Source organism: Cucurbita maxima, unplaced genomic scaffold (assembly GCF_002738345.1).
Source record: "Cucurbita maxima cultivar Rimu unplaced genomic scaffold, Cmax_1.0 Cma_Scf00054, whole genome shotgun sequence".
Lineage (NCBI taxonomy): Eukaryota > Viridiplantae > Streptophyta > Magnoliopsida > Cucurbitales > Cucurbitaceae > Cucurbita > Cucurbita maxima.
This window is the reverse complement of record NW_019272070.1, coordinates 72076-99585: the sequence shown is the minus strand read 5'-3', so window position 1 is coordinate 99585 and position 27510 is coordinate 72076. Positions and strand designations below refer to the sequence as shown.

The 27510-nt window shown below is 38.4% G+C and overlaps 2 protein-coding genes across 6 annotated transcripts in view; one reads left to right on the top strand and one right to left on the bottom strand.

Annotated features, from left to right (window-relative positions):
- LOC111471610 overlaps positions 1-10041 on the top strand; it is a 12514-nt gene extending 2473 nt beyond the window's left edge. For 3 of the 4 annotated variants that reach the window (XM_023117310.1, XM_023117311.1, XM_023117312.1), the window contains 14 exons: positions 1925-2168; positions 2460-2722; positions 3025-3189; positions 3609-4355; positions 4442-4530; positions 4824-4886; positions 5007-5095; positions 5189-5254; positions 5494-6120; positions 6232-6303; positions 6558-6628; positions 7376-7433; positions 8868-9129; positions 9260-10041. In XM_023117310.1, the coding sequence (XP_022973078.1) occupies positions 1925-2168; positions 2460-2722; positions 3025-3189; positions 3609-4355; positions 4442-4530; positions 4824-4886; positions 5007-5095; positions 5189-5254; positions 5494-6120; positions 6232-6303; positions 6558-6628; positions 7376-7433; positions 8868-9129; positions 9260-9912 (3469 nt within the window). In that variant the 3' untranslated portion in view covers positions 9913-10041. The remainder of the gene's footprint in view (positions 1-1924; positions 2169-2459; positions 2723-3024; positions 3190-3608; positions 4356-4441; positions 4531-4823; positions 4887-5006; positions 5096-5188; positions 5255-5493; positions 6121-6231; positions 6304-6557; positions 6629-7375; positions 7434-8867; positions 9130-9259) is intronic. The other variant, XM_023117313.1, reaches the window with a different exon arrangement.
- A 340-nt stretch (positions 10042-10381) lies between these two features.
- On the bottom strand, positions 10382-13602 carry LOC111471612 (transcription factor TGA9-like). 2 transcript variants are annotated; one of them, XM_023117314.1, is made up of 10 exons: positions 13380-13602; positions 13212-13306; positions 13006-13079; positions 12866-12925; positions 12672-12749; positions 12314-12365; positions 11967-12238; positions 11650-11871; positions 10622-10770; positions 10382-10533 (listed from the first exon to the last, which is right to left on the bottom strand). In XM_023117314.1, exons 1-10 carry the CDS (start codon positions 13400-13402, stop codon positions 10425-10427), a joined length of 1134 nt encoding a protein of 377 aa, XP_022973082.1. In that variant the 5' UTR covers positions 13403-13602; the 3' UTR covers positions 10382-10424. The 2 variants fall into 2 exon arrangements, with proteins under 2 accessions (XP_022973082.1, XP_022973083.1); XM_023117315.1 differs by having other exon boundaries at positions 10413-10533; positions 10618-10770.
- Between the last annotated feature and the right edge of the window lie 13908 nt (positions 13603-27510).

Genomic DNA, 27510 nt, shown 5'->3' with positions numbered 1-27510 from the left:
TTTTTTTTTTTTTTTTTTTTTACATATTTTTTAATGAATAATTGAGTTTTCATTGATAAAAAATGAAAAAAGGACAAAAAAAGTGGGACCTCATAGAAGGAGGTAACAAATAAAGGACCTCAATTCAAGTAAAATAAGACTTAACAGATAGTTACGAAATGATTTAGCCACTTAGCCACTACTCCACAGGCAAATTGAACTTAGTAAGAGCCCAAAGCTCACTTGAAGACCTTCCAAGCCCTCCAAAAACTCTGTTATACCGCTCTCCCCAAAGACTCTACAAAATAATCCACACTCGGCCTGTCACAAAATCATTACTTTCTCATCAAAAGGAGGGTGGAGAAGTAACTCTTTGATCATCTTTCTACAATCCCTATGTCTAGTTAGGTTCAAGCCAAATTCCGTAAATGCCCCTAGATCTAGAGGACATGATCAAGGTACTCAACTACCCGCCGATAAAGAATGCAACATTGTAACCCAATCAAATTGGCCAACTTCCTCGAAACCCTATCTAAGGTGTTATCCTTTCTAAGAAAAATTTGCCAGATAAAAAACTTAATTGTCTTTGAATTTTTTACCTTCCACAACGAGGTAAAGATACCACTTGAGGATGAGGGATTAACCAAGAAAAGAAATAAGGATTTACAAAAAAAACTGGAAGAACAGAGAGTCCAAAGATGAACATCCATTCCCGTGGACTGTAACAAAACTCCCCAATCAACGAGAGAACAACATATGATATTTCCCAATGGACAAAGCACGTCAAAACTCAAAAAAGAGTGAAGGAAAAGCGAGAATTAGGCAACATCTTTGTCATTGAGTGATTCCTCATCAAGGATAAGTGAGAAATGAGTGAATTGAGAGCAGATGGGACCATCCCCTGACAACTTATCCTCCCCAAAAATACAATATCTCATCACCCTTTGAACACTAGACAAACCAAAACAAACTAATAAGCCCCTCAGCTTTCCAAGGGTTTTTAAAAGTGCCTTTAGCTTCTTCTCCAATCCATTCAAGAGGAAGATGCTAATATTTGCTCACAATAACCTTATGTCATATGGAGTTAGACTCATGGTGGAAACACCAAAGCCATTTAACTAAAAGGGCTCTATTTCAAGTCCTTTAATTTCCTATATCCAAACCCCCTCAGATCTAGTTTTGCCACCATCTCCCACTTAACTAAATGTGATACTCTTCCTTCCTCAATCCCTCCCCAAAGGAAGTCTCTCTTAATCATCTCTAAGAATTTATTCACAAACACAAGAATTCTGGAAAGGGACATGTGATACCTCGAAATGCTGCTCAACACAAATTGAATGAGAGGAAGTCTTCCCTGTTTCAAAAAGAAACCCTTCTCCTAGGACAATAGCCTCCAATGAAACTTATTCACAATTGAATCCGAGAACAAATCATTTTTTGAGGTCCTTATGAGAAAATAGGTGGTGAAAGAGTGACTCAGTCAATGAATTGTTTTAATAGTTTTATTAAGGATTTCTCTTCGTTTGACCCTCCCAACCTTAGTTGATGGGATATTCACTTGATCTAATAGTAGGTACCAAAGCTTGATTAACAGGTTTTTGTTGTCCAAAGGGTGGAAGAAAGTGTTCCTTAGTGCGAGGCAGTGCTTGGAGTCTAGAAAGACGTCTGACCATTTATCACTTTGTCTAGATTCAGGGTTTATCACGTCTGACCATTAATGCAATGTGGGAACCTTGAATGAGCATCTTAATAGATTGGGGAAAGATCGGAACATGAAGAGAGGGTCTCTTGCTCGTTTTGGAAATTAAGCAGGAATATGAGAGTTTATAAGGATAAGGAATAAGATTGACAGAATTTTGATAGTGCTATCGTTTGATCTAAATTTGTCTGTATTGGTTTTCATTTATTATTTTATTTATTTATTCATGTATACTTATTTTTCCAGGGAAAGAGCAGACATGCTGAGTGAATCCTTGTTCAAGTTGGATAAATATAGGGAAGCCATGAGCTCAAAAAAGCGACAGCGCACTGAAATTTCACCAAGTGAGAGACTGGGTGGTGGGAACTTGTCTAAATTGGGAAGCCAGATTCAGAGAAATGGTCTTGATGTTGTTATTTATAGATTGGAAGGCAGAGCAAAGAGTGTAGGTTTGAATAAGCGTGCTCGTTCATCCATATCTGATGTTCAGGTTTGTAATATGTGATAATCTCCAATATCTGATTTATTCGTCATCTTTTCCCTATTATTTAGGTATTCATATTTAATATGAGAATTTGGGGCTTCATTTTGATATTAATAGTCTTCTTTAAACTACGGTGGGTGGGTTTACCCTTGTAGTCATTGAAGCTAGTGAAAATATTGGACTAAAAAGGGGATGAGTTAAAATCCATGGTTGTCTTCTACTTAGATTATTGAACTCTTATGTTTTTCCAAATAGTTACATATGGTAAGTGTGTCATTTTTCATCTTCCAATTCTAGCAGCCAGAATCCAGGTTCACCACAATCACAAGTAATACAACCTTCTTAGAGAAGGATAATGATGATGGTTCTCTTCGAAGTGAAGAAAAGACTCGGAAATTGCTTGCTGGAGGAGAGGGATTGGATCAGAAAGTTAAAAAGAAACGATCTGTTGGAGCTGTTGGTTATAGAATTAATAATGGCAATCGAGAAATAAAACGACCTACTCAAACGAAGCTGCATTCTGATTCTAAGTTGCGTTCTTGTGATGCTCAAAGGCACAGGTACCTTCATTCTATTGTATGCTTGATTCAAGATTTCTTATACGAATTGATGATCACACTTGGTATTTCATATAAACTAAGGAGGATACACAAAAATTGCAAGGGGATAAGGTATCTCCTCCTGAGAAATAAAAACGGAGAATCTATGAAAGGACCCCCCAGCCCATATTAATGAATCTTTTAGGAAACGAAGAAAATTTCTATTGAAATTTAATTCAAGAGGAGACTCTGCACTGTACAATCTCCCAAAAGGTTACTGTCTCTTTGATACTAATATTTGGTTTGGTAAATTGTTTTTGTAGACCGAAATCTTCATCTGGAGTAAATGGAATGAACAGGTTGGATGGTTCTTCCAATCCCACTAGTTCAGATGCCAGTACCATCTCAAAGAATGAACTTGAAAGTTCTTTTCCTTTGAAGGGTCGTACTTATATATTGGAACAGAGGATGCTAAAAGGGAACAATAGGTAGGTAGATCTGCTATGATATTTTCATTATCTCGATACTGTGTTGGGTGTGTTTATTATAAGTTTTCTGGTCTAGTTCCTCGTTAATAAAAATTTATGCCACTCAAGATTATAGATTCTTGCATTTGATTTTGAGTGACTTTGAACGTTGATTGTCCTTCGTATTTTATTTGGAAATCATGAGTACAGTGGATGGAGTTTAGCAACACTGGAAGTCGAAAGTGCATTTTGAAGTTCTAAACCTTTTTTCTTTTTTCTTTTTTTGTTAAAATACGACAGTGTTTTCCTTGTTTGAATTATTTCGTTAACTATATCTCAAACTATAATTCAAATAATACACTGAAGGTTTGTTTTGTTTTGCCTTTCCTTTTTCTTTTTTGTGGGATAGCGTTTACCTTTTACATGCATTGCCTTGTCAGGCCAAGTAGCCGGGAAGACAATTCAGTAGGTAGTCATTGTACTGTGATTAAAGCAAAGGTTTCTAGGGGACCAAGAACTGGATCGGTTGTGGGGCTAGACTCATCCCCAAACATTAATTGTTCATCTGAAGCTCATCAAACCTGGGAATCTGCTAGTGTTAGCAAAGCCCAAATGACTGGACTTTCAAGTAATCCAAAGCATGCACTACCGACTGGTTCGCAACCTGTTACCCAATGGGTTGGCCAGAGGCATAAAAACTCTCGTTCTAGGAGATCAAAGTTGCTGCCACCTGTGCCAGATCATGGAGAAATTCCAAGTCCATCTCAAGAGTTTGCAGCTTCTGATTTTGGTCAGAGAACAAATGCAACAAATGGATCAGTATTGGCTAGTAGTGTTGACAGCCATACCATGAAGTTTAAGAAGGAAGCAGATAATGTTTCTTCTCCAAGTGGGATATCTGAAAGTGAAGAATCAGGGCCTGGAGATGTCAAAGTTAAACGAAAAGATGCAAGCAGTGGCAAGTTTTCTTTGAGTGCAGTGGCTGAAGCTGGGTCTTCTATATTTCCGGTGAGGAAGAATAGGGTACTGGCGAATGAAAAGGGAGATGGTGTCCGAAGACAGGGAAGGAATGGAAGGGGTCCTACCCAAGTCAAGCCTGATAGTTCTTTGGTGAGAGATAAGTCAGAGAGGCCATTTGCAGAAAAACCACTCCACAACATGAAGCCCATGTCTGGGAAAATTAGAAGGTATGTGAACTCATATTATTTTTGTTCCTAAAGCATTATGGTCGTGTCATAATCTCATATTTTATTTTCTTTATTTTTGTAATTAGCAAATCAGGTCGTCCACCATCTAAAAAACTAAAAGATCGCAAGGGTTCAGCTCATGTGGGGTTAACTTGCCGCTCCACAGATATAACAGGTGACCACACCAGTTCATTGAATTAACCGATCTTTCTTGCATTTAGTCTAAGTCACTTATCAGCACTGCTTTTACTTTGTAATCTTTATGTCTCTATTTGATAATATTGCTCCTTGTGAAAGGAACTTTTTCCTTCGAAACTTACTGTTCAGGTTTATTTTTTCTGGTTCATCTTGATTTGTTCTACTGTGGTTATGAACTTATTATTAAGATAATGATGGGGAAGACTTGTAATTTATATTATGCAGCTATATGACATTGGCCTACATTTGGATATTAACATTGTTTTCCAGGTGAATCTGATGATGATCAAGAAGAATTATTTGAGGCAGCCAACTCTGCTCGTAATGCCAACGGTTTGCCTCTTGATACTTTTTAGTTGTTTTTATAATAACTTTATTTACGTTCCATCACTGTGGCTCCATTCTTTCTACATTCTCTCATTTGACAACAATGCGGGGTTTTTGTGTTTGTAGTTCGTGCATGTACTGGTCCATTTTGGCAAAAAGTGAATTCTATCTTCGATTCTGTTAGTCCAGCTGATGCAGCAAACTTGAAGCAACAGGTAAAGTATGTTATGTGCTGACATATTTTCCATTTCAATGTTACTTCGGTCTAAGATTAATAGTTATTGTGCCTGGGTGATTTACTGGATCAGCTAAGTTTGGCTGAGGAGCTTGGTGAGAGGTTATATCAGATGCAGGTCATTGAACACGATAACTTGGTATTGCAGCTTTATTCTCATCTAGTTGTTTATGCTTATTGTTCAAATAAATTTTATGCTTGTTCAGTCCATAAATACATATACATATATATAATATATATATATATATATATATATATATATATATATATATATTAGCCTAATAAAGTTGTTTGGACAATACAACACACCAAAAAAAAAAAAAAAAAAGAAAAAAAAAAAAATCTACTTCCGAAATAATTTGTGCTTGAATTTCTCAGGATCTTGGTGTGCATGTAACTGAAACCAATTGTTCTGAAGAAATCCGAGGGTCCAACTTGAGTAAGGAATTTACTCTGTCTGGTGCAAAAGGTGGAAAATTTGACGTGGGGAGACTGGACAAGGCCGTACCCCTGTACCATCGAGTTCTTTCTGCTTTGATTGAAGAGCGTGATTGTGATGAATATTACCACCAAAGTGAAGGGAAGCACACGTTTCGGCAATCAACAAGTGATGATTCTCATTGTGGTTCTTGTAACCTTAATGATTATGAACATAGAGATAGAGTGGAATCAGAGGCTGAGTCAATGATAGATTTTCAAATCTCGAAGAATATGTTTGACAGATTCTCTTATGATAGAACTGCTAGAACTGCTGTGTCTAACTCATACCGGAACCCAAGCATGTCTAACTTCACTCATGGTGGTGAGCAGTGGCGAGGGGAGGATGATTTATCACATTGTGATGTTGGACACGCCAGTGAAATATGTTCAAATGATTCTTTCCAGCTACAATATAGGGATCTTAATGTACCTAATATTTCTTCCAACTGCCAGTATCAGATGATGCAACTAAATGACAAAATTCTACTGGAACTACAGAGTATAGGGTTGTATCCAGAGACCTTGGTAGGTTTTTTTGTACTGCTATTTCACGCTTAGAACTTGTAGGATGAGCTTTACTCAACACATATGTTCCCTTGCCCCTTACATTATTTTTCCATTCTGTGTTTACTGTAGCCTGATCTGGCAGAGGGAGAAGATCTCATTAACCAAGAAATTATGGAGCATAAGAGAAGCTTGTGCCAACAGGTTGCATTTATTGAACTGATTTCTCACAAATTATTATTTTTTTTTCTTATATCTAGTTTCTTGATATTCTTGCATCTTTTGAGGTTACAAAGCTATTGATTTTTTTTTTTTTTTTTTTTTTTTTTTTTAAAAAAAAAAAAGAAAACAAAGCTACACTATCTTCATAGAACATCCTGGTTACAAGGCCAAACAACTTGATATATTTATATTCTCGTGAATATCATCCTTGTCTATATTGATTCATTATTTAATAGGTTGAGAGAAAGAGGCGCAACCTGGAAAAGGTGGAACAATCTATCCAGAGCGGAGAAGTTGTGGAAAAACGGTAAGACTCATGCAGCTGAATTCCAAAATTGCAGAAATTAGGGTCTCTTGTCGAGCTTCTAGCATGCTCTGTTAGTAGTTCCGTTGTTTTTCAAATATTTTCATAGCAAACATTCTTTTACATAGTTTTTTTTTTTTATTCTGGTGATTCACATGATGTATTATTTTAGTTTAGAGATTTACCAAACTGCTATTCNAAAAAAAAAAAAAAAAAAAAAAAAAAAAAAAAAAAAAAAAAAAAAAACATGATACCCAACTGTGTAATGTGAGCGGTAAGAGTTTTTTATTTTAATTTTTAATTTTTAAATAGTATTTAGTACAATTTTATCACATATTTTAAAATATAATAACTACAAATTATTATTTAGTTTTGAAATAGAGGTAATAATGTTAGTTTTGATATTCAATGGAAACATGAGGATATTGATTTCTACTTTTGTATTAGCATATATGGATAGATAGAATGAATCTATTTTTCTCCATAGTCATGGGTCTTCGAGTTGCACATTCCATTAGATTTGTGTTTGACCTTGCAATATATAGTATTTGGTGAAGATATAAACATCCTAGTTAGATGACTTTTAAAGATTAAAAGATTGACCTCATTACTACTTCGAAGGCTTTCGAGCTTGCCGTGGTGGTTTACTTTTTTAAAAAGAAAAAGTAAAATTTGATCCCAACTCTCGGGTGATCTTTAGTTTTTAGAACTTTTCTTTACGAGGTTAGAATGATGATATTTTGTGTGCAGGGAAGTCGAGAAAGTCGCAATGGACAAACTTGTTGAGATGGCTTACAGTAGGAAAATGGTATGTTGCTAGTTCATTTTCTTCTGCCATTGCTCATAAAAATTTGATTCTTACTATTTCATGTGATATTTTCAGTTACTTTTGTTCTTTTATATTACTATATATCTGGTAGAAGTTTGAATTTGTGTTTGTATATTATAAATTGTTATTATATTACAATTTTTTAAATAATAAACCGAGATTTTATTGAGATAAAGAACAAGCCAGGGCAAACAAAAAACAAGTTCACCGACAAAAAAAAACCCAAAACCTACGAGAATGGATTCCAATCCAAAAGAATGAAGTTGAGCTGGTAACTACAAAATGTCTGATTAATAAATGCCCATCAAGATGAATTAAATCTCATCAACTTTCAAAGCTCCTCACCAAATCTTTCGGCCTCTCTAAAGATTCTACCTTGTCTCCTAGCCAAATACCCCACAAATTGGCAAAAAAATCAAGCCTATCATAGAACTGTTTCTTTGTCTTGAAAAGGAGGATTCAAGAGCACCTCCTCAATCATGGAGCAACACTCTATTATGAGCCAGAACAACCCCGAAGGTCCTGAAAAACCAACTTAGAAGGGGATCGAATCAAAGGGCAATCCCATGTTTCAAAATTTTCAAAAAGTAACAAGGTTTGCATACAATTGGAGAGATACTTGCAAGCTAGTAGGAATACCACCGACCTGCTCTATACACCTTCAATGGGGTGGGCATGAAAAAGAAACTTGAGCATAGATATAGGAACAAGAATGAAACTTTTTATCCTACCTGCCTCATTTACATTGTTCATCTAGTAGTTGGAGAATTCTATAATTGCATTAATATACATATAAAAATAGTCGCAAGGCTATTTATAGGATAGCTCTAGAATAGGATAAATTTCATCACAGTTATAATTCTCTAGACAAACCATGAGGGGAGGAGTTGGCAGTAATTCAGTTTTGGCCGATTGGAAATCAGCAGTTTTTGAACATTTGTGTATATGATGATAAAACGGTGTTATATTAGGCAGTAATGCTACTAGAGTTTTGAACAGTCCAAATTCTCGCAAGTTGGTGATCATGTGTGAGAGCCTAAATCCCAATAGCCTAATCTGTTTTCTTTATTTATCTTTATTTTATGCAAATTGAAATTTGAGAATATGTTAGCAACCTGAGCTTGTCTTAAAAGTTTGAACTCATGGTAGAGTGAGGACTAGTAAGTTATAATTTACTCTCAGAAGAAACTGTTTAGATGGTAAATGAGTTGATGCATGTGAGAACTTAGTCAACACGAGTTTAAGCTTCGTTGGAGGAATCATTTTGTCAGTATTTCTTACATGGACTATAGCCCGGATGAGTTGGCAGGTCAGATCATTTGGAAAAAGAAGGGGCTGTGGAGGGGTTCTAAGTTGCAATTTGGTATTTACTTTAGCCTAGGTATTGCGGTCTAACAAATTATATATCGACAGGGTTGTCGTGGCAGTAGTGCCTCAAAAAGCACAGTCCGCAGGGTTTCAAAATTAGCAGCCCGGTCCTTTATGAAACGTACTCTCACTAGTTGTCACGAGTTTGAAGATAGCGGGATTAGTTGTTTCAGTGAGCCTGCATTGCAGGATATTATTTTCTCTACACCTTCGAGCAAACGAGATACGAAAACTGTTGACTTCTGTGGCTCTACAACTACTAATACATTTTTCGAGGCTTCCCATCAGATGGACGATAGGGGATTGGGTATGTCAATGTCTCTTTTTTTCTTAATTATATTTGATGTAATCATGGATTCATTCTATATTTATCTACATGCTTTCTCACCTATATGCGAATGAGCATTTATAACAGTTTGTTTTTGTTCTTATTACAGGTGCTGCAGTTTCTGGGCCATCTGAGAGATATGATTCACAGAGTGATACAGTGGATAAAGGTTCTTCAAATGCCCAAGCCATTAATTCTTCTGAGCAACATTCCATGCGTGGATCCATGATGACGATGATTAAGCAGAAGAAGAAGAAGAGGGAAATGCGCATAATAGACGAAGTTGCTGGAAGTGCTTCCTCCATGCTCACGTCTGGTCTCTCCCCAGGCACAAAAGGCAAGAGAAGCGAGCGAGAAAGGGACCCAAACAAAAACCATCCGCTTTCCAACATCTTTGGTCCCTCATTGGATGGCTGTCAAGGTGCCCGTAGATCAAGGGCAAATCCCAGGCAGAAAGGTAGTTGTTTGTCAACAACTTCAGCAGCAAGTAGATCTGAGAAGAACCAACTTTCAGAAGTGCCAAAATTTGGCGACAGAAGCAGAGCGTCATTGGGGTCATTGAAAGACGAGGCTGAGGAGTCGGGTGGCTTGAGTAACTTGCAATTGCATGATATAGATGGCATGGAAGAACTAGATGATGTATCGAAAGACCTAGGTTCGTGGTTGGATATTGACGAAGATGGGTTACAAGACCATGATGATGAAGGTATAGGTCTAGAAATTCCAATGGATGATCTTTCTGAGTTGAATATGCTGGTTTAGTTGTACACTTTGATAATGTGTTGTATATAATTCCTTTATTAAGCAACTATTTTGCATGCAGCAAGTTTTGTGTCATAGATGTAATCAAGAGTGGAGTGGAAGTAGGGAAGTATTTGCAACTTTTCGAGTATTCTTCTTTAGACAACCACTTAGTAAGGCACCAGAGCAGCATGAAAGCCCCATGCACCGTCTTCCTTTAACCCCACAATTTGCCTGTCCTTTTCATGTTGAAGACGGGCCATTTATTTAACCTAACTTTTATAATTCAATCCTTTAAAAAAATTAAAAAAGTTAATAAAAATTAATAAAGATGACTTTCCAGTAGGATGTTCTTTTTATAAAAAAAAAACTTAAATTAAGAAAAAAAAAAGTGAATTGAAATAGGTATTAGGAGTGTTGCATTTTCCCTCCGTTGGATTGATTTAGATTGGGGAGGGTAAAATGGTAAAAAGGTAGGGAGAAGGAGAGAGAAAATAAAAGGTCAATATCTCTTAGAAATATGAACAAACAGATCAGAAGTTTGGGAAATGGCTGTGGGAACTCTGAATCTGAATCATCTCTTCCTCTGTTCTTCTTGTTGCTGTTTGGCATGAGCCTTCATCATTCAACCATCTCCTGCTCCTGTTCCACATTCATTCTTTTTCTTATTTCATTTTTCATCAAACAAATTCATTAAATAATATCCACGATTGTTAACAATCTTACGTACTCCCTTGCCCTTGGTGGGAAAACCCACAATGAACTAAGAGCTCTGAGTCTTCCATAGTACTCTCCAATTATCATGAAACATCGAGCTGTCTGTCGAACCGTCAATATTCTACGTAACTGATGAAGCGTTTGTTGTCTCAACATGTCAGCCTGCAATATATAGTAGTACAACGAGTAGAGATACCGTAAATCTTTGATCTTCTATAAAAAAAGAAGAAAGAAAAAAGAAAAATCTATATTACTCAAACTATATTATGATTATTCATTGTTTTTGAAGTTTTAAATTGATTGATGGGTCACCCAAAACATAAACATCCCTTTCAACCCCCACAACCAAATTGATTGAGACTTTTCAATTTTATTACACTAAGAGATGTTTGGTATTATGTATTATTTTATAACCCGCCTTTGGCTTTCCACCCGAAGCAAACACTTTCCTTTACTCTATCTTAATAGAGACGAGACTTATTAGAAATTACGAATCTCTACATGGTATAATATTGTACACTTTGAGTATTAACTCTCGTGACTTTACTTTTTGGAGATGTGTTTCTTACTCATAAACCCATGATCATTTTTTAAATTAGTCAATCTGGAACTCCCTCCAAACAATCCTCCCCTCGAACGAAATACACTGTAGAGCTTCCCTCAATTTCTATGAAACACTCCAATACTCTCCCCTTAATCGAGGCTCGACTCCTTATCTAGAGTCTTCGAACAAAGTACACCATTTGTTCGACACTCGAGTCACTTTTGACTATATTTTCAAAGCTCACAACTGTTTTGTTCGATATTTTAGGATTCTATTGACATGACTAAGTTAAGGACATGACTTTGATACCATGCTAGAAATCACTTATTTTCACAATGGTACGATATTGTCCACTTTGAGCCTAAGCTCTTTGTCACTTACTTTTTTTTTTGTTTCTCCAAAAGACATTATACTAATGGAGATATACTCCTTACTTATAAACCGTGATCATTCTCTAAATTAGCCAATGTGAGACTCCCTCCCAACAAAAGACTCACCTGACGAATGAAGCCTTCAAGGTTGGAGAGCTTCCTGGCGGCCACGGCCATGTGGTTGACCCCCTCCATCACGGCGGTGCCGGCGACCGTGATTATGAGAGAATGGTGGAACTGGTCAAGCCCCTGATACAGAGCATCCTCTGTTTCTTGTGAACATCTCTGCAAATTACATATTCCTACAGCTTGCTGCTCCGTTAATGTCTCTAACTGCGGAATTACCATCTGTGTGGTTTTGTTTTCACACCAAAAGTCACACTTTCTATCACAAAAAAAGAAACACTTTCAAAACTCACACAAACATTTCAAGTTTCAGACACCTCTATGAGCTTCGACGGCCGGAATCCTCCGATCCAAAGGAAGCAACGCTCCGCCGGACTCATCCACATTCCCGTCATCAAATGAAACACATCTGATTTTGCTCCCACACTTTTCAACTCAAATATTTCATCGTAGTGACTCATGTAACCGTCTACGATTGCTCGGAGATCGCCGTCCGAGAGATGCCCCTCCACTGCCGCCCGTAATTCTGACATCATACGGAGGTCGTCGTCTAGCCACCGCGCATACTTCATGTTAAATATTGCAGCTCCTAACAATATATGCAAAATTCAATCATATTGCATTGCCACAAAAAGCCCCACTTTCATGAGATAAAAGAACTTACCGGAGCTGATATTGCCACCCATAACGCCACCACAAGCACCTAGAAACAATCCCTGTTCATCACAAATCATTCCAAAAACACTCACATAATTCTTAAGAAAAATCGAGCAATTCATACATCTTGTTAAAAAAAACAGAGCAATTCATACATATTGTTAAATAAAAACAGAGTAATTCATACATATTCTTGAGAAAAAACGAGAAATTCATACATATTCTTGAGAAAAACAGAGAAATTCATATATATTCTTAACAAAAACAGAGCAATTCATAAAGAAAATCACTATAACGCCAGTTCAAACTCCGAAACTGTTAATTATCGTTAGATTAAAAGGGTTATGTCGATAGATAATGGTAACCTCAGAACGTGCTGTGTGGAGGTCTTGTTCAAGCTGAGAGAGCTTGATTCTACTGAACTCTAGCTGCTGAATATAAGCCTGTTCATATAAAAATATCAGAAAGTTTGAAGTAGGTATCTTCAATTCTTCAATGAGCTAACAAATCTCTCAAAGAAAACTTCTGGGTATGAAACATAATCACTCATTACTCGAACCTTCTTCCTCAGACGGCTCTTTTTTGCAGCTACTCTGTTTTGAGCCAATCGTCTCAGTGTCTACAAAAGTCCATTTTTTTTCCTCAAATTTTCAGAGTTCAGCAAAGAAAAACAAATTTATGAAGACATAATAATAGAACCTTGGCATCAAGCTGCCTCTGTGACGTTGAATTTGCTCCTTTTCTCTGTGATTGATTCTGGTTTGACGATGGCTCTGTTTTGAAAACATGATGATTTAAAGAACAAGGCGTTGTGGTTATTGGCCAAGAAGGGAACATATCAGCAAAATATGCAATGAAATTAGTACAGAGCTGAAACAGAGTAGGATAAGAATGAAAATTATTACGTGGAAATTTTAGTTCGTCGTTTTGAAGCTCAACTCTCTGTAAAACTATGGCTTCTTCGAGCTCTTCAAAATCAAAGCTTGACCCTTCTGGATTTCTGTACAAAGAAATATGAACGTTTGAGCATAAAAGAAGTTGATAATCAATGGAAGCTTCAAATTCATACTCACATGAAAGACGAGAGATTCGCCATGGCTGCCGAGCTTGGTTTACGCCATTTTTGAGCTTTGGAGAAACAGAGGAGAATTTGAAGGAGAATTTACAGGGCCGCCCTGTCTCTTTCTGGAGATATATATATATATATATATATATATATATTACGGATTAATTTATTTGAGATAATTAAAATTAATGGTGGAATTGGAAGTTTGTATTTCTCTGCTTCGCCGTGAAGAAACCTGGATTTACCATAATTTATAAGTCTCTGTTTATCGGCAAGGGATGTGGGTGTTTTGTTGAAACTCATCCCAAGCCCGACCAAAATTACTATTTTAGCCCTCATGAGTTACCAACATCTACTATTCTTTTGTCTACCTTTATTGGTTTTTAAATGATGCTAACTCAAACGATAGTAAAAAAAAAGAAGAAAAAAATATATATATTTATAGTCGTAAAACTTAGAATCCAAATTCGATACCTGATGGCTACTGTTTTCTTGTTTCGTCTTCTTTTCTTTCCCTTCTGTCATTCTCTATAAGGTTCAGGTTCAGGATTGAATGAATTTACGACTGTCAAGTCTCATTCATCTTTCATTTTCTTCTCCCTATCACTGTTCCGTCTAATTCTTCTTTCTTGTCTTGCTTTCGTCTTGACTTTGATTCTAGAACTGTAAACTCGGGTTCTTCTTCTTTCACTCGTTCTCACTGCTATTTGACTCACCAGGATTGCTCTTATTTAAACGTAGTATCGGTTCAATAATACACTCTTTTTTTTACTCGGGCGTCACATGTCCTAAAATTTATGTATCAAGGAAAAATCGAATAATTGAATTAAGTTTGTCTATGTTATATAGAATCGTCGAGCGACGTGTTAAATTAGCATAAAACCTGATGCCCGTTAGTAACATATAAAATTGGTAGAAAAGTATTCATATATATATAAATAAAATTTAAGTTAATTCAAATTTCATTAAGTTTTTTAGAAGGAAGGTTAAATATTAGCAGTCCAGTACTTGGCAGGTTCATCTTTTAAAATATGCTTTTAAAATCAAATATAACATTTTTTTTTCTTAATTATTTTCTTAATTATTTTCTAATTTTAGATTAAAAACGATTTTTAATTAATTTTTTATTTAATAAACAAAAAGGGTGTAAATAGGGTGTTGGGGTTTAGGGCAAAGGTATGTTACCACAAAGTCATTGCTTCCATTGGCAGCCTTTTGCTTCCTCTATTATGGATGAAAGCACCACACCAAAAAGCCATCCCTCTTCTTCTTCTTTTTCAAATTATAGTAATAATAATCAAAATCCTATTTTGAGTGCTCCTCACGAGCCGAGATAGTAATAAGAGTAACACAAGGCTTGATTATTTTAAGAAAAGTGACCCCACTATTGGTATTGAGGCTAGAGAATACAAATACATGCAACATGGTTGAAACCTATCATTTAAAATTGTATTGTACTAAGCGGCTTTCCAGTCCGAAAAATTGGGTGTGTATTTACTACTTTACACACGGGCCACATGTTGAGTATGGGCCCACCAGGCGACTTGCACACCTCCTGGGTCTCCTACTAACTAGGCTAGCGTTTCTGATGATATTGTTGAACACCCAGAAGGAAGAGCGACCGTTGTAGCATCATGATAAACATGATAATCATTTTTCTTTTGTGTCTGTACTCATCATAAGGGAAAGTATTTCGATGCACGTGAATATACATTTATGCATGAGATCTCAACATTTCTCATTGTAAACAAGTCATTTCATTCATAGCATAACAAACATATCTCAGAGGTTGTACATCATAAATCTCTATCTCAAAACATTTCATAGCATGTCATAACTTATCATGACTTAATATAATCATATCACATGTATAATGACATTTCATAACATATCATAATTTATTGAGGCATAATATGACAATCCTTTATATCCTAATGTTAATTGACATATTTAGGCATATCATATAGAAAATCATATCATATCATCAAACGTACCAAACATATGACATGTGTAGAGCCATTGAGCACGTGTCATCATACATAAAACAACTCTTCTAACCATCCTGATAGTAGAGTCACTTCTTGGTTGCCCTAGGCCGAAGCTACTAAGACCCTTTGATAATAGCTATAGTTCGTAACGGGGTTATATTTCATCCTATAATTCGTAATTTTATGTCATATAAATCATCCTGCATACATATGCATTTAAAGGACATAACGTAACAATTCGTCCTTTTAACATACATCTCATGACATACCGTTCATATAGTAAGTACTTCAACATTTACACAAATCAATCCACCATACAACTTGTCACATCACAACGCAATTCATTCAAGATAGCATAAAGTTCATAATTCATGCGTTTACATATTAAGTTGTAATAATATAAACATACAATTCATGCGTTTACATATTAAGTTGTAATAATATAAACATACAATTCATGGCACATGCGAATCCACAGACACGTACCACTATACATCATACAATTGCGTAACCTACGACGGTAGCTACTTACTTGGTAGGCCTTAGCCGAAGTACTCCCTAAAATATATATGTAAGCTCCTAGCTCCTCGTATACGTCCTACGCTTTCGTTGGTGGTTGGTTCCTATTGGATCGTTCGACACCTTGTTAGTGTTTCACAAACCTAATTAATTTCCAACTTGAAATTTGTGGAATATGACCTTAAAATGACCTATAAACCTAAAATGATGTTGAAATCGAGTGCAGGAGGGAGGGTCGAAACGGTGCCAAAAGGTCAAAAATAAGTTTCCCGAGCCGGATAAGCCGCCAAAACCGATGAGCCGTTGCGAGCCGATCAAGTCGCCAGAGTCAGAGGTGTCGGGCTGCAGACGTGCCACATGGCACAATCAGGAGGCAACGCATGTACAACAGTTTCGGGTCAAGGCGCGCGTCGCGTGCAGGTATGGGTTGCAGTCGTGGGTCTGGGCTGAGCGCGTGAGTGGACCAGGCTTGAGCTGAGCCCGTGTAGTGGACCGGTCCGTCAACATCGGGTATTGGATTGGGCTTTTGGGTCTCGGTCGGTTTGGTTTTTGGTTTCGGGTCGCGGCTGATGGGTTAGGCCGAGGAACGGATTATGTTTTCTAGGTTGGCCCGAGACGTCTGGGCCGCGGTGGTTTCGTTGGGTCGAGGGCTTGTACTGGAGCGAGTTGGTCTCCGTTCGGGTCGCGGGTCCTGATCTAGGGTCGGATTCGTCTCTTTCGCCCGATTATCAGAAAATTTTTGGCGTCTTCTCTCTCTCTTCAATAACGTCGTTTTCGACGTCCTTTTTCCTCCTTTTTCTTTTGTTTCCGAGTCTCCTCTCCTCCCTCTTCCCCTTTCTCGTGTTTGTTTGGCTCGGAAGGGTCTAAAACTCCCAGATCTGAGAGGGTTTGAAAATTCGAAGTTCTGTATTCCTCGCCCGACGTTGTACAGCATGTAAGAAGCGTTGGAGTTTGTTCCCGGTGTGTGGGTAGGCTTCTGGGATGGTTTTCGTGGTGTAGTTTGGTGGTTTCGACGTCGATTTTGTATAGGTTCACTTCGCCGGAACGTCATCGGTTTTCTCAGTCTCTCTCGTTTTGCTCACTATTTTTTCTTTCTTATAGGTGCCTTGGAGGTGGCTGAGGGTCTGGGTCGTGTTGTTGGTGATCCAAGGGGCAGGCGCGGTGATCGTGGTCGTGTGGGAGCGAAAACTCTGATGCTAACTGAGTTTTCGGGTCCCGTCGACAACTACGGGCCCACTGACTTTATATATATCCAATCTGTTATACTAGCGGTTCGCACCCTTTGGACCTATCATAGTCGAGCTAGTTGTCTGTAGCGACGTATAGAGGTCAACAAACCCCCCAGTTTCATGTGAGACATGATCATCATCATCATAGTGTACACGTTTGTACTTATCATCATAAATGGAGAAGTAACCCAATGTATACGTACACAAAAAAATGTATGAGATCTGAGATCCCTATAGTTTTCATCTTTAAATCATCTTTATGACACAACCCTATATATCATTCGCATACTGAGTAACATGCATGTCTTGGAGAAGTAACCAATGTATACGTACACAAAAAATGTATGAGATCCCTATAGTTTTCATCTTTAAATCTATCTTTATGACACAACCCTATATATCATTCGCATACTAAGTAACATGCATGTCTTGGTCGTCATACGTTCATCATCATCATCATTAACATTAACTAGTGTAACGGCTTAGATCACCGCTAGCGATATTGTCCTCTTTGGGCTTTCCCTTTCGGGCTTTCCCTGAAGGCTTTAATCACCGCTAGCGATATTATCCTCTTTCAAAAAATGTATGAGATTCTTATAGTTTTCATCTTTAAATCTATCTTTATGATACAACCCTATATATCATTCGCATACTAAGTAACATGCATGTCTTGGTCGTCATACGTTCATCATCATCATCATTAACATTAACTAGTGTAACGGCTTAGATCACCGCTAGCGATATTGTCCTCTTTGGGCTTTCCCTTTCGGGCTTTCCCTGAAGGCTTTAATCACCGCTAGCGATATTATCCTCTTTCAAAAAATGTATGAGATTCTTATAGTTTTCATCTTTAAATCTATCTTTATGATACAACCCTATATATCATTCGCATACTAAGTAACATGCATGTCTTGGTCGTCATACGTTCATCATCATCATCATTAACATTAACTAGTGTAACGGCCTAGATCACCGCTAGCGATATTGTCCTCTTTGCGCTTTCCCTTTCGAGCTTTCCCTTTCGAGCTTTCCCTCAAGGCTTTAAAACGCGTTCCACACCCTTATAAATGGTGGTTTGTTCTCCTTCCCAACCAATGTGAGACATCACAATCCACCCCCTTTGGAGCTTAGCGTCCTTGATGACACTCTTTCCTTCTTCCAATTGATGTGAGACCACCATGGTATCTATCTTTATGACACAACCCTATATATCATTCGCATACTAAGTAACATGCATGTCTTGGTCGTCATACGTTCATCATCATCATCATTAACATTAACTAGTGTAACGGCCTAGATCACCGCTAGCGATATTGTCCTCTTTGCGCTTTCCCTTTCGAGCTTTCCCTTTCGAGCTTTCCCTCAAGGCTTTAAAACGCGTTCCACACCCACCATGGTATCTATCTTTATGACACAACCCTATATATCATTCGCATACTAAGTAACATGCATGTCTTGGTCGTCATACGTTCATCATCATCATCATTAACATTAACTAGTGTAACGGCCTAGATCACCGCTAGCGATATTGTCCTCTTTGGGCTTTCCCTTTCGGGCTTTCCCTGAAGGCTTTAAAACGCGTTCCACACCCACCATGGTATCTATCTTTATGACACAACCCTATATATCATTCGCATACTGAGTAACATGCATGTCTTGGTCGTCATACGTTCATCATCATCATCATTAACATTAACATTAACTAGTGTAACAGCCTAGATCACCGCTAGCGATATTGTCCTCTTTGCGCTTTCCCTTTTGGGCTTTCCCTCAAGGCTTTAAAACGCGTTCCACACCCTTATAAATGGTGGTTTGTTCTCCTCCCCAACCAATGTGAGACATCACAATCCACCCCCTTTGGGGCTTAGCGTCCTTGATGACACTCTTTCCTTCTTCCAATTGATGTGGGACCACCCCCATGGTGGTTTGTTCTTCTCCCCAACCAATGTGGGACATCACAATCCACCTCGTTTAGAGCCTAGCGTCATTGATGACACTCTTTCCTTCTTCCAATTGATGTGGGACCACCCCCCTTTGGGGCCCAGCGTTCTTACTAGCACACCGCCTCGTGTCTACCCCTTTCGATGAACAGCGAGAAGGCTGACACATCGTCCGATGTCTGGCTTTGATACCATTTGTAACGGCCCAGATCCACCGCTAGCAGATATTGTCCTCATTGGGCTTTCCCTTTCGGGCTTCCCCTCAAGGCTTTAAAACGTATCTGCTAGGGGAAGGTTTCCACACCTTTATAAATGGTGGTTTGTTCTCCTCCCCAACCAATGTGAGACATCACAATCCAAGAGGACAATATCTGCTAGCGGTGGATCTGGGTCGTTATAGTTGGTATCAGAGCCAGGTAATAGATATTGTAGACTTGCCTACGAAGTAGGCTTGGCATGTTCCACAGTCCAATTAGCGATGCTCCGTTGTTGTCAGGTACACCTTGCGTAGGAACGAATATTTTTTGTGTGTGATATATTTAATGTGGTTGGCTTTAAATATTGAATGCTATGATACTGTATGATTTTGTATTGTGATGTGTGATCTTGTGTCAATGCATATCTCTACGTTACGACATTTATGTTTTCTTTTCTCTGAATTATAGAGTAGAATGTAAGGAATTATTTCCTTGGTTTCTAGAACCATGCCGCACAGAGGGCATAGAAGAGGTAGGAGAGGAAGAGGACGACCTCCCATTAGGAGGGGGAAGAAGAGAAGCCGAAAGAAGCTCTTCCCAAGAAGGGTCGACTACTGGAACCTATGTGTTTGAAACACCTCCTGAATACGTGCCTCCCCCACAAGCTGAACCACCTCCTGAATACGTACCTTCCCCACAAGCTGTACCCCCTCTTGAATACGTACCTCCCCCACAAGCTGTACCCCCTCTTGAATACGCACTGCCCCTTCAAGCTGCACCACAGGTCGGGTTAGATCCCGCCACAAGATTAATGTTGGAGTCACTCCAAACGACAATGCAAACAATGCTGGCCATACAACAGGCCACATTGTTAGCTACGCAACAAGTTGCGGCAATGGCCACACAACCAGCCAATGCGATGGCCACGCAACCGGTGGATGCGGTAGCTATACAACCAGTCAACAACCTACAACCGGACAAGGGTGCAAGTTGGTTAAAAGACTTTAGATGGTATAACCCTCATCCATTTGTCGATTCAAAGGAAGATCCCACAGCAGCTCAGATGTGCATCGCAAACATGGAAATGACCTTTGAATCAATGAGATGCCCTAATGAACCTAAGGTGGCGTGTGCGACATATGTATTACAAAAAGACGTAGAAGTGTGGTGGGCGGATAATAAACAGAGTATTAATCAGGGAGAGGGGATTACAACGTGGGAAACCTTTAAGGAAGCCTTCATGAAGTATTAATATCCAAAGGAAACCCGTATAAAGAAACAACAAGAGTTTAACCACTTGACCCAAGGTGATTGCACGGTGGATCAGTATGATCAGGAATTCATGAGATTAAAAAAGTTTACACCGTCATTAGCAGACATTGAAGAGAAACAGACAGAGAAATTTGTGTTGGGGTTGAACCTGAAGACCCGCCCGCATGTTGGAGGCTTTTAACCCAAAAACTTACGAAGAGGCCCTGAGGACGGCCAAGGCCCTAGAGGAACCTCCGGAGGAGAAAAACCAAGAGCCAACGGTTGTCACAGGAAAGAAACGCCCTGTCGAGGTCGGACCCACAGAATTCCAACCATCGCTCTAGAGGCATCGACATTAGAACAGGCCACCTGCTCCACCCCCAATAGCCTGATACTTAATACCAGAGAAACCCCTGTGCCACGACTGTGGAAAACAACATGGTGGTAGATGTTTGGCAGGCTCAAGTATGTGTTATGTCTGCGGTCATGCAGGTCATCTTGCTAGAGCTTGCCTTGCAAGGGGCGAGGAAATCCAAGGGAACCCCTTAAAGGACTGGTCATTCGGGAACCCACCATACAAACTCGCCCACAGATCAGGGCATATGCACCGACCAGTAAAGAGGCATGTTAAGAAATAGAAATAGAAAATAGAATTGGAAAAGTGTATGATCTTCATTCAGGTTTACCACGTTTAAATAGATACAAACTATTAACTAATACCTAAAAATAGAAAAAAAAAATATATAACTAACTAAATCTTGTAAATAAATAAAATACACGATTAATCAAATTTATACTAACAACTCCCTAAATATCTCAGATATATTCTAACTAATATATCTCCAAAATATCCTCTTAATACTCCCCCTCAAGTTGGAGAGTGTATGTCGATCACACCCAACTTGTTCTTCAAAAGGTCAAATTGTTGTCTTCCCAGAGCTTTAGTAAAAACATCTGCCAATTGCATTTTGGTCGAAATATAACACGGTTTGATGATTCCAGCTTGTAACTTTTCTCGAATTATATGACAATCTATTTCAATGTGTTTCGTACGTTCGTGAAAAACTGGATTGGCTGCTATACGTAATGCTGCTTGATTATCACAATATAATAATGCTGGTTCGGACGGTGGAACATTCAAGTCTTGAAGAATGTATCTTAACCAAGTTAACTCTAAACAAGTATTTGCCATAGCTCGATACTCGGCTTCTGCTGATGATCTGGACACATTAGTCTGCTTTTTAGACTTCCAAGAAATAATTGAATTTCCAAGGAAAATGCAGAACCCAGAAATAGACCGTCTGGAAGTTCGACAACCACCCCAGTCAGAATCGCAATATGCTTGTAATCTTAAATTGTTTTTCAGATGGCAGTAGTAGTCCTTGACCAGGAGTGCCTTTGATGTACCTTAGAACTCGAAGAGCTGCCTCCCAATGTGGTTTTCTTGGTTCATGCATAAATTGGCTAAGCATACGAACTGAATAAGCTATGTCAGGCCTAGTGACAGTCAAATATATTAATCTGCCAATCAACCGTCTGTATTTACTTGGATCATTCAATTTCTCTCCTTCAGTTAAAGAAAGTTTCAGATTTTGCTCCATAGGAAATTTGTCTGGACGTGCTCGTGTAAGGCCTGTGTCTTGAAGGATGTCTAGAGCATACTTCCTTTGAGACATAAAAATTCATTTTCTAGACCGAGAAAATTCAATGCCTAGAAAATATTTCAAATTTCCTAAATCTTTGATAAGAAATTTCTGGAGTAAACTAGTCTTGAGATATTGAATTTCTTTGAGATCATTGCCTGTCAACAGAATATCATCAACATAGATTAGAACTGCAGTGAAAGAAGTACCTTTACTCTTGGTAAACAAAGAGTAGTCTGCTTTGGACTGAGTGTAACCTGCATTTTGTATAGTTGTAGAAAATATGGAGAACCAATTGCGAGAAGCCTGTTTTAATCCATAAAGAGATTTATGGAGCCGACATACTGTATTCTCCCCCTGTCGGCGAAGACCTGGTGGTAAAGACATATAAACTTCCTCGTCTAGATTACCATGGAGAAAGGCATTTTGAACATCCAACTGATGGGTGAAACCTTTTCGAGCAGCAGCAACAGTGAGTAAGCAACGAAGTGTAGTAAGTTTCGCTTTAGGGGAAAATGTTTCTGTGTAATCAATACCTTCAACCTGAGTGTATCCCTTTGCTACAAGTCGAGCTTTATGACGTTCAACAGAACCATCAGAGTTGTATTTAATTTTGTACACCCAGCGACAACCAATAGCTTTATGACCAGGTGGTAGAGAAACGAGAGACCATGTATGATTACGTTCCAAAGCTGCAATTTCATCATTCATAGCCTGCTGCCATAAAGGGTCGCCAACTGCCTTGTCATAGGTTTTAGGTTCTGTCTGGGATGTAATAAGAGCTAGAAAAGCACGTTGAGTAGGAGAAAAACGAGAGAATGAAAGGTAATGATGAAGGGGATACCTGGTGCCAGTGCCGGGACTTGAGCTAGAGGTTAAATGATTGGCTCCAGAAGACATCTCATAATTCTTATGCCAAGCTAGAGGCTGTTTAGTGCGAGTAGAACGTCGGAGTGAAGCTGATGTATCAGGCGGGATAGGATTGGAATCAGTGGGCAAATCTTGAGAAGGTGGAGGAGACGACGAAGTAGTAGGTGAAGGAGGAATGGAAGGTGGAGGATGGATGCTTAAGTAGGATGGATCATGAAGTGGAACAACAGAGTCGAAGGAGCTAATGTCGAAGTTTGTGAAGCTGATGAAAAAGGAAAATCATCTTCACAAAATTTAACGTCACGGTTGATAAAGAATTTGTGAGATTGCATGTCATACAATTTGTAACCTTTATGACCACAAGGATATCCTACAAAAACACAAGGAACTGCCCGAGGTTCAAATTTTTGCTTAGGATGTACTACAGTTGCATAACATTTACAACCAAAAACTTTAAGATGATGAAATGTAGGTGATCGTTTGTAGAGTGCTTCAAAGGGTGTCTTGTTAGATAACACTGGTGATGACATTCTATTTATAAGATAAACAGCCGTTAAAATGCACTCTTCCCAAAAATTAAGTGGAACCTGTGACTGAAAAAGAAGAGACCTAGCTACATTTAGGATATGACGATCCTTACGTTCTACGACTCCATTTTGTTGTGGAGTATAGACACAAATGCGCTAAAATTCAATACCACAAGAAGTAAAGAATGGTTGCAAAGATAGGAACTCAGTCCCATTGTCTAATCGAACTGTCTTGATAGTAGTATGAAATTGAGTTTGAACAAATTTAATAAAGTTCATTAACAAATGATGTACTTCTGACTTATGTTGCATTAGAAAAATCCAAGTACATCGAGTAAAATCATCAACAATAGTGAGAAAAAAAAGCAAACCAGAATGGGTAGGAAGTTTATGTGGTCCCCAAACATCACAATGTATCAGATCAAAGGCAGAATGGGTTGTTATTGAACTTCTTGGGAAAAACAACCTAGTTTGTTTTGCTAACAGGCAGATACTACAATTATGAGAATAACTCGCATTATTAAGATGCAATTGATCAGCTAGAAATTTAAAACGAGAAAAAGAAGAATGACCTAGACATAAATGCCACAAATCAGATGACTGAGATACTTGATGAGCTGAAGATTTGATTGGAGATGAAGAAATATGATAGAGACCTCCAAATTGTTTACCCGAGCCAATCATCTTCCCCGTAGCCAAGTCCTCATAATACAAGAATCAGGATAGAAGATGACATAACATTTCAAGTTATTGGTAAGTTTGTTGATCGACATTAGGTTTAAATTGAATGAAGGCACACATAAAACGTTGTTTAACTTAAGGTTAGGGCTAAGGAAAATATTGCCAGTATGTGACACACGTGCTGTCTCTCCATTAGGCAAATTTATTGTAGACATGATGACAGCCTTTGGATCAGTCATAACAGAAGATTTTGATACTATATGATCCGTAGCTCCACTATCGAGAATCCATGAATTAGAACTCGCAGAGTTAACAGATAATGTAGATATGGGAAACAAACTTGCAACATTGATGTGATTGTCAGAATTACCAGAAGGGTTTTGATTGATTGCAGATAAGGCTTGTGCTATCTGTCGTAATTGCTCCGAAGAAAAATCTGGAATGGAATTAGGTGACTGTTCTTCTGTATTCAACTGTGAAACATCGGCCATATTTGCAGATGATCGGTATCCACGATGATTGTGTTGATTGACTTGTCTTGTTCTTGTAGAATTATTTTTCTGTCGACACCGATCTTCTGTATGTCCCCTTCTATCACAAAACTTACAATGAAACTTAAGAATTCGACACTCATTGATTGTATGACCACTTTTATTGCAGTGTTGACACGATTTGTCCTTGGCGAATTTTGAATATGTTGTTTTCTTCTGCACTGCTGATGCAATCGAGAAATTCTCAGTAGGTTCAGAAGTGACCTATCGTTGCATCTCTTCTTGTACAAGTAATGAATAAGCTTGCCTCACATTAGGTAATGGAGACATCATCAATATGTTAGATCTCACCGTTTTATAAGACTCATTGAGCCCCATGAGCAATTGCATTAACTTGTCTTCTTCGTGTTGATCAATATGTATTTGACGTTGATTACACGTAAATGGTGTGCGGTACGCTTCCAGTTTATCCCAGAGTGCTTTGAGCTTGGTGAAATATGTTGACAGTGCCATGGTTCCTTGTGACATTGTTGCTATCGAGTTTTGTATTTGAAAAATTGCTGGAGCATTCTTTTGTGAGAATTGATCTCGAAGATCAACCCACACTTGATGAGCTGTCTTGGCGTGAATAATGCTTTTAGCGATATATGCTTCAACAGAATGAATTAACCAAGATATTATCATACTATTGCACTGATTCCAGAGTTCGAATTCGGTTGAATTTGCATCTTGGGACGGTTCCTCAATTGTGCCATCAATGAAGCCAATTTTCTTCTTGACAATAAGAGCATGCATAACTGATTTACTCCAGGATTGGTAATTTGCTCCATTTAATTTGATTGGAACAAGTGAATATCCTGGCTGATCAGAGTGATGCATATAATAAGGATGTGTTAAATCAACCTCCGAAATATTTAAAGCTGGATTTGGCTGATTCCGCCATAAAGAAAATTTTGATATTTAAGAACACCACGATCGATACTCTGATACCATGTTAAGAAATAGAAATAGAAAATAGAATTGGAGAAGTGTATGATCTTCATTCAGGTTTAGCGCGTTTAAATAGATACAAACTATTAACTAATACCTAAAAATAGAAAAAAATATATAACTAACTAAATCTTGTAAATAAATAAAATAGACGATTAATCAAATTTATACTAACAACTCCCTAAATATCTCAGATATATTCTAACTAATATATCTCCAAAATATCCTCTTAATAAGGAGGGAACGTTTGGCACCGTGGTGACAGGTACACTTTCTATACTAGGACACTTTGCATTGACATTGTTTGATTCTGGTTCTACCCATTCGTTTGTTTCTTTACCATTTGTTAAACAAGCAAAGTTTGTAGTAGAACCCTTAATGCATGTATTGTCGGTCGGTACTCCAGCAGGGGTTGACCTAGTCACGAAAAATAGAGTAAAAGACGGACAAGTTGTAATATCTGGACAAACCATCCACATAGACTTAAAAGTAGTGGATATGACGGATTTTGACGTCATACTAGGAATGGACTGGCTAGCCAAAAACTTTGCTAGCATAGACTGCCATAAGAAAGAGGTGATGTTCACACCTCCAAACGGACTTACCTTTAAGTTTAAAGGAACCTTCACAGGTACCACCCCAAAAATAATATCGATGATGAAAGCGAGACGCTTGGTACAACAAGGGGGGGTGTTTCTAGCCTGTGCAGTAAACACAAAAGGAAAGAAAAAACCAATAGATATGGTACTCATAGTAAACGAATTTACAAATGTCTTCCCAGATGACCTCCAGGGAATCCCTCCATCGCGAGAGGTAGACTTTGGAATAGAACTGGAACCAGGAACGGGACCCATCTCTAAAGCCTCATACCGCATGGCACCAACAGAACTAAAAGAACTTAAAATCACAACTGCAAGACCTATTAGATAAAGGCTTCATTCGACCTAGCGTGTCCCCTTGGGGTGCGCCAGTGTTGTTTGTTAAAAGAAAGATGGCTCTATGCGTCAATAATTGATTATAGAGAATTAAACAAGATGATGGTAAAGAACAAATACCCATTACCCCGCATCGAGGACCTATTTGACCAACTTCGAGAGGCAACAATGTTTTCCAAAATAGACCTTCGATTAGGATACCATCAAATTAAGATTAAAAATGAAAATATACCGAAAACAGTCTTTCGAACTAGATATGACCACTATGAGTTTGTGGTAATGTCCTTTGGCCTCACCAACATCCCAGTGATGTTCATAGAGTTAATAAACTGAGTATTTAAGGAGAGCTTAGACTCGTTTGTGATTGTGTTCATAGACGACATCCTGAGATACTTGAAACGGACCTAGAACACCAAGAGCACCTCCGCAAAGCCCTAACTATCTTAAGGGAGAAAAAGTTGTATGCCAAATTCTCCAAGTGCGAATTTTGGCTACGATAGGTTTCGTTCTTGGGGCACATAGTGTCTAAAGACGAAATCTTAGTAGATCCCACCAAGATAGAAGCTGCACGAAATGGAAACGCCCAACTGCGGTCACTGAGATACGAATACGAAGTTTCTTGGGATTGGCGGGTTACTATCGAAGGTTTGTCCAAGGCTTTGCTAGAATAGCCTCGCCCCTCACCCAATCGGCAAAAAAAGGCGTACCTTTTGTTTGGAACGATACATGTGAGGCCAACTTTCAAGAACTAAAACAAAGACTAGTGTCTGCCCTAGTGCTCACGGTTCCAGAAAGCTCTGCGGGATACGTGATTTACAGTGATGCATCCAAAAAGGAGTTGGGTTGTGTACTGATGCAACATGGCAAGGTTGCTGCG

Coding starts and splice junctions, on each gene's coding strand:
- LOC111471612 (XM_023117314.1), bottom strand. CDS start 13,402: ATGGCGAATCTCTCGTCTTTCAT. Junction 10,771..11,649: donor TTGAAGGCTTCATTCGTCAG/GTGAGTCTTTTG, acceptor TATATATTGCAG/GCTGACATGTTGAGACAACA. Junction 10,534..10,621: donor TTCCCACCAAGGGCAAGGGA/GTACGTAAGATT, acceptor AATGTGGAACAG/GAGCAGGAGATGGTTGAATG.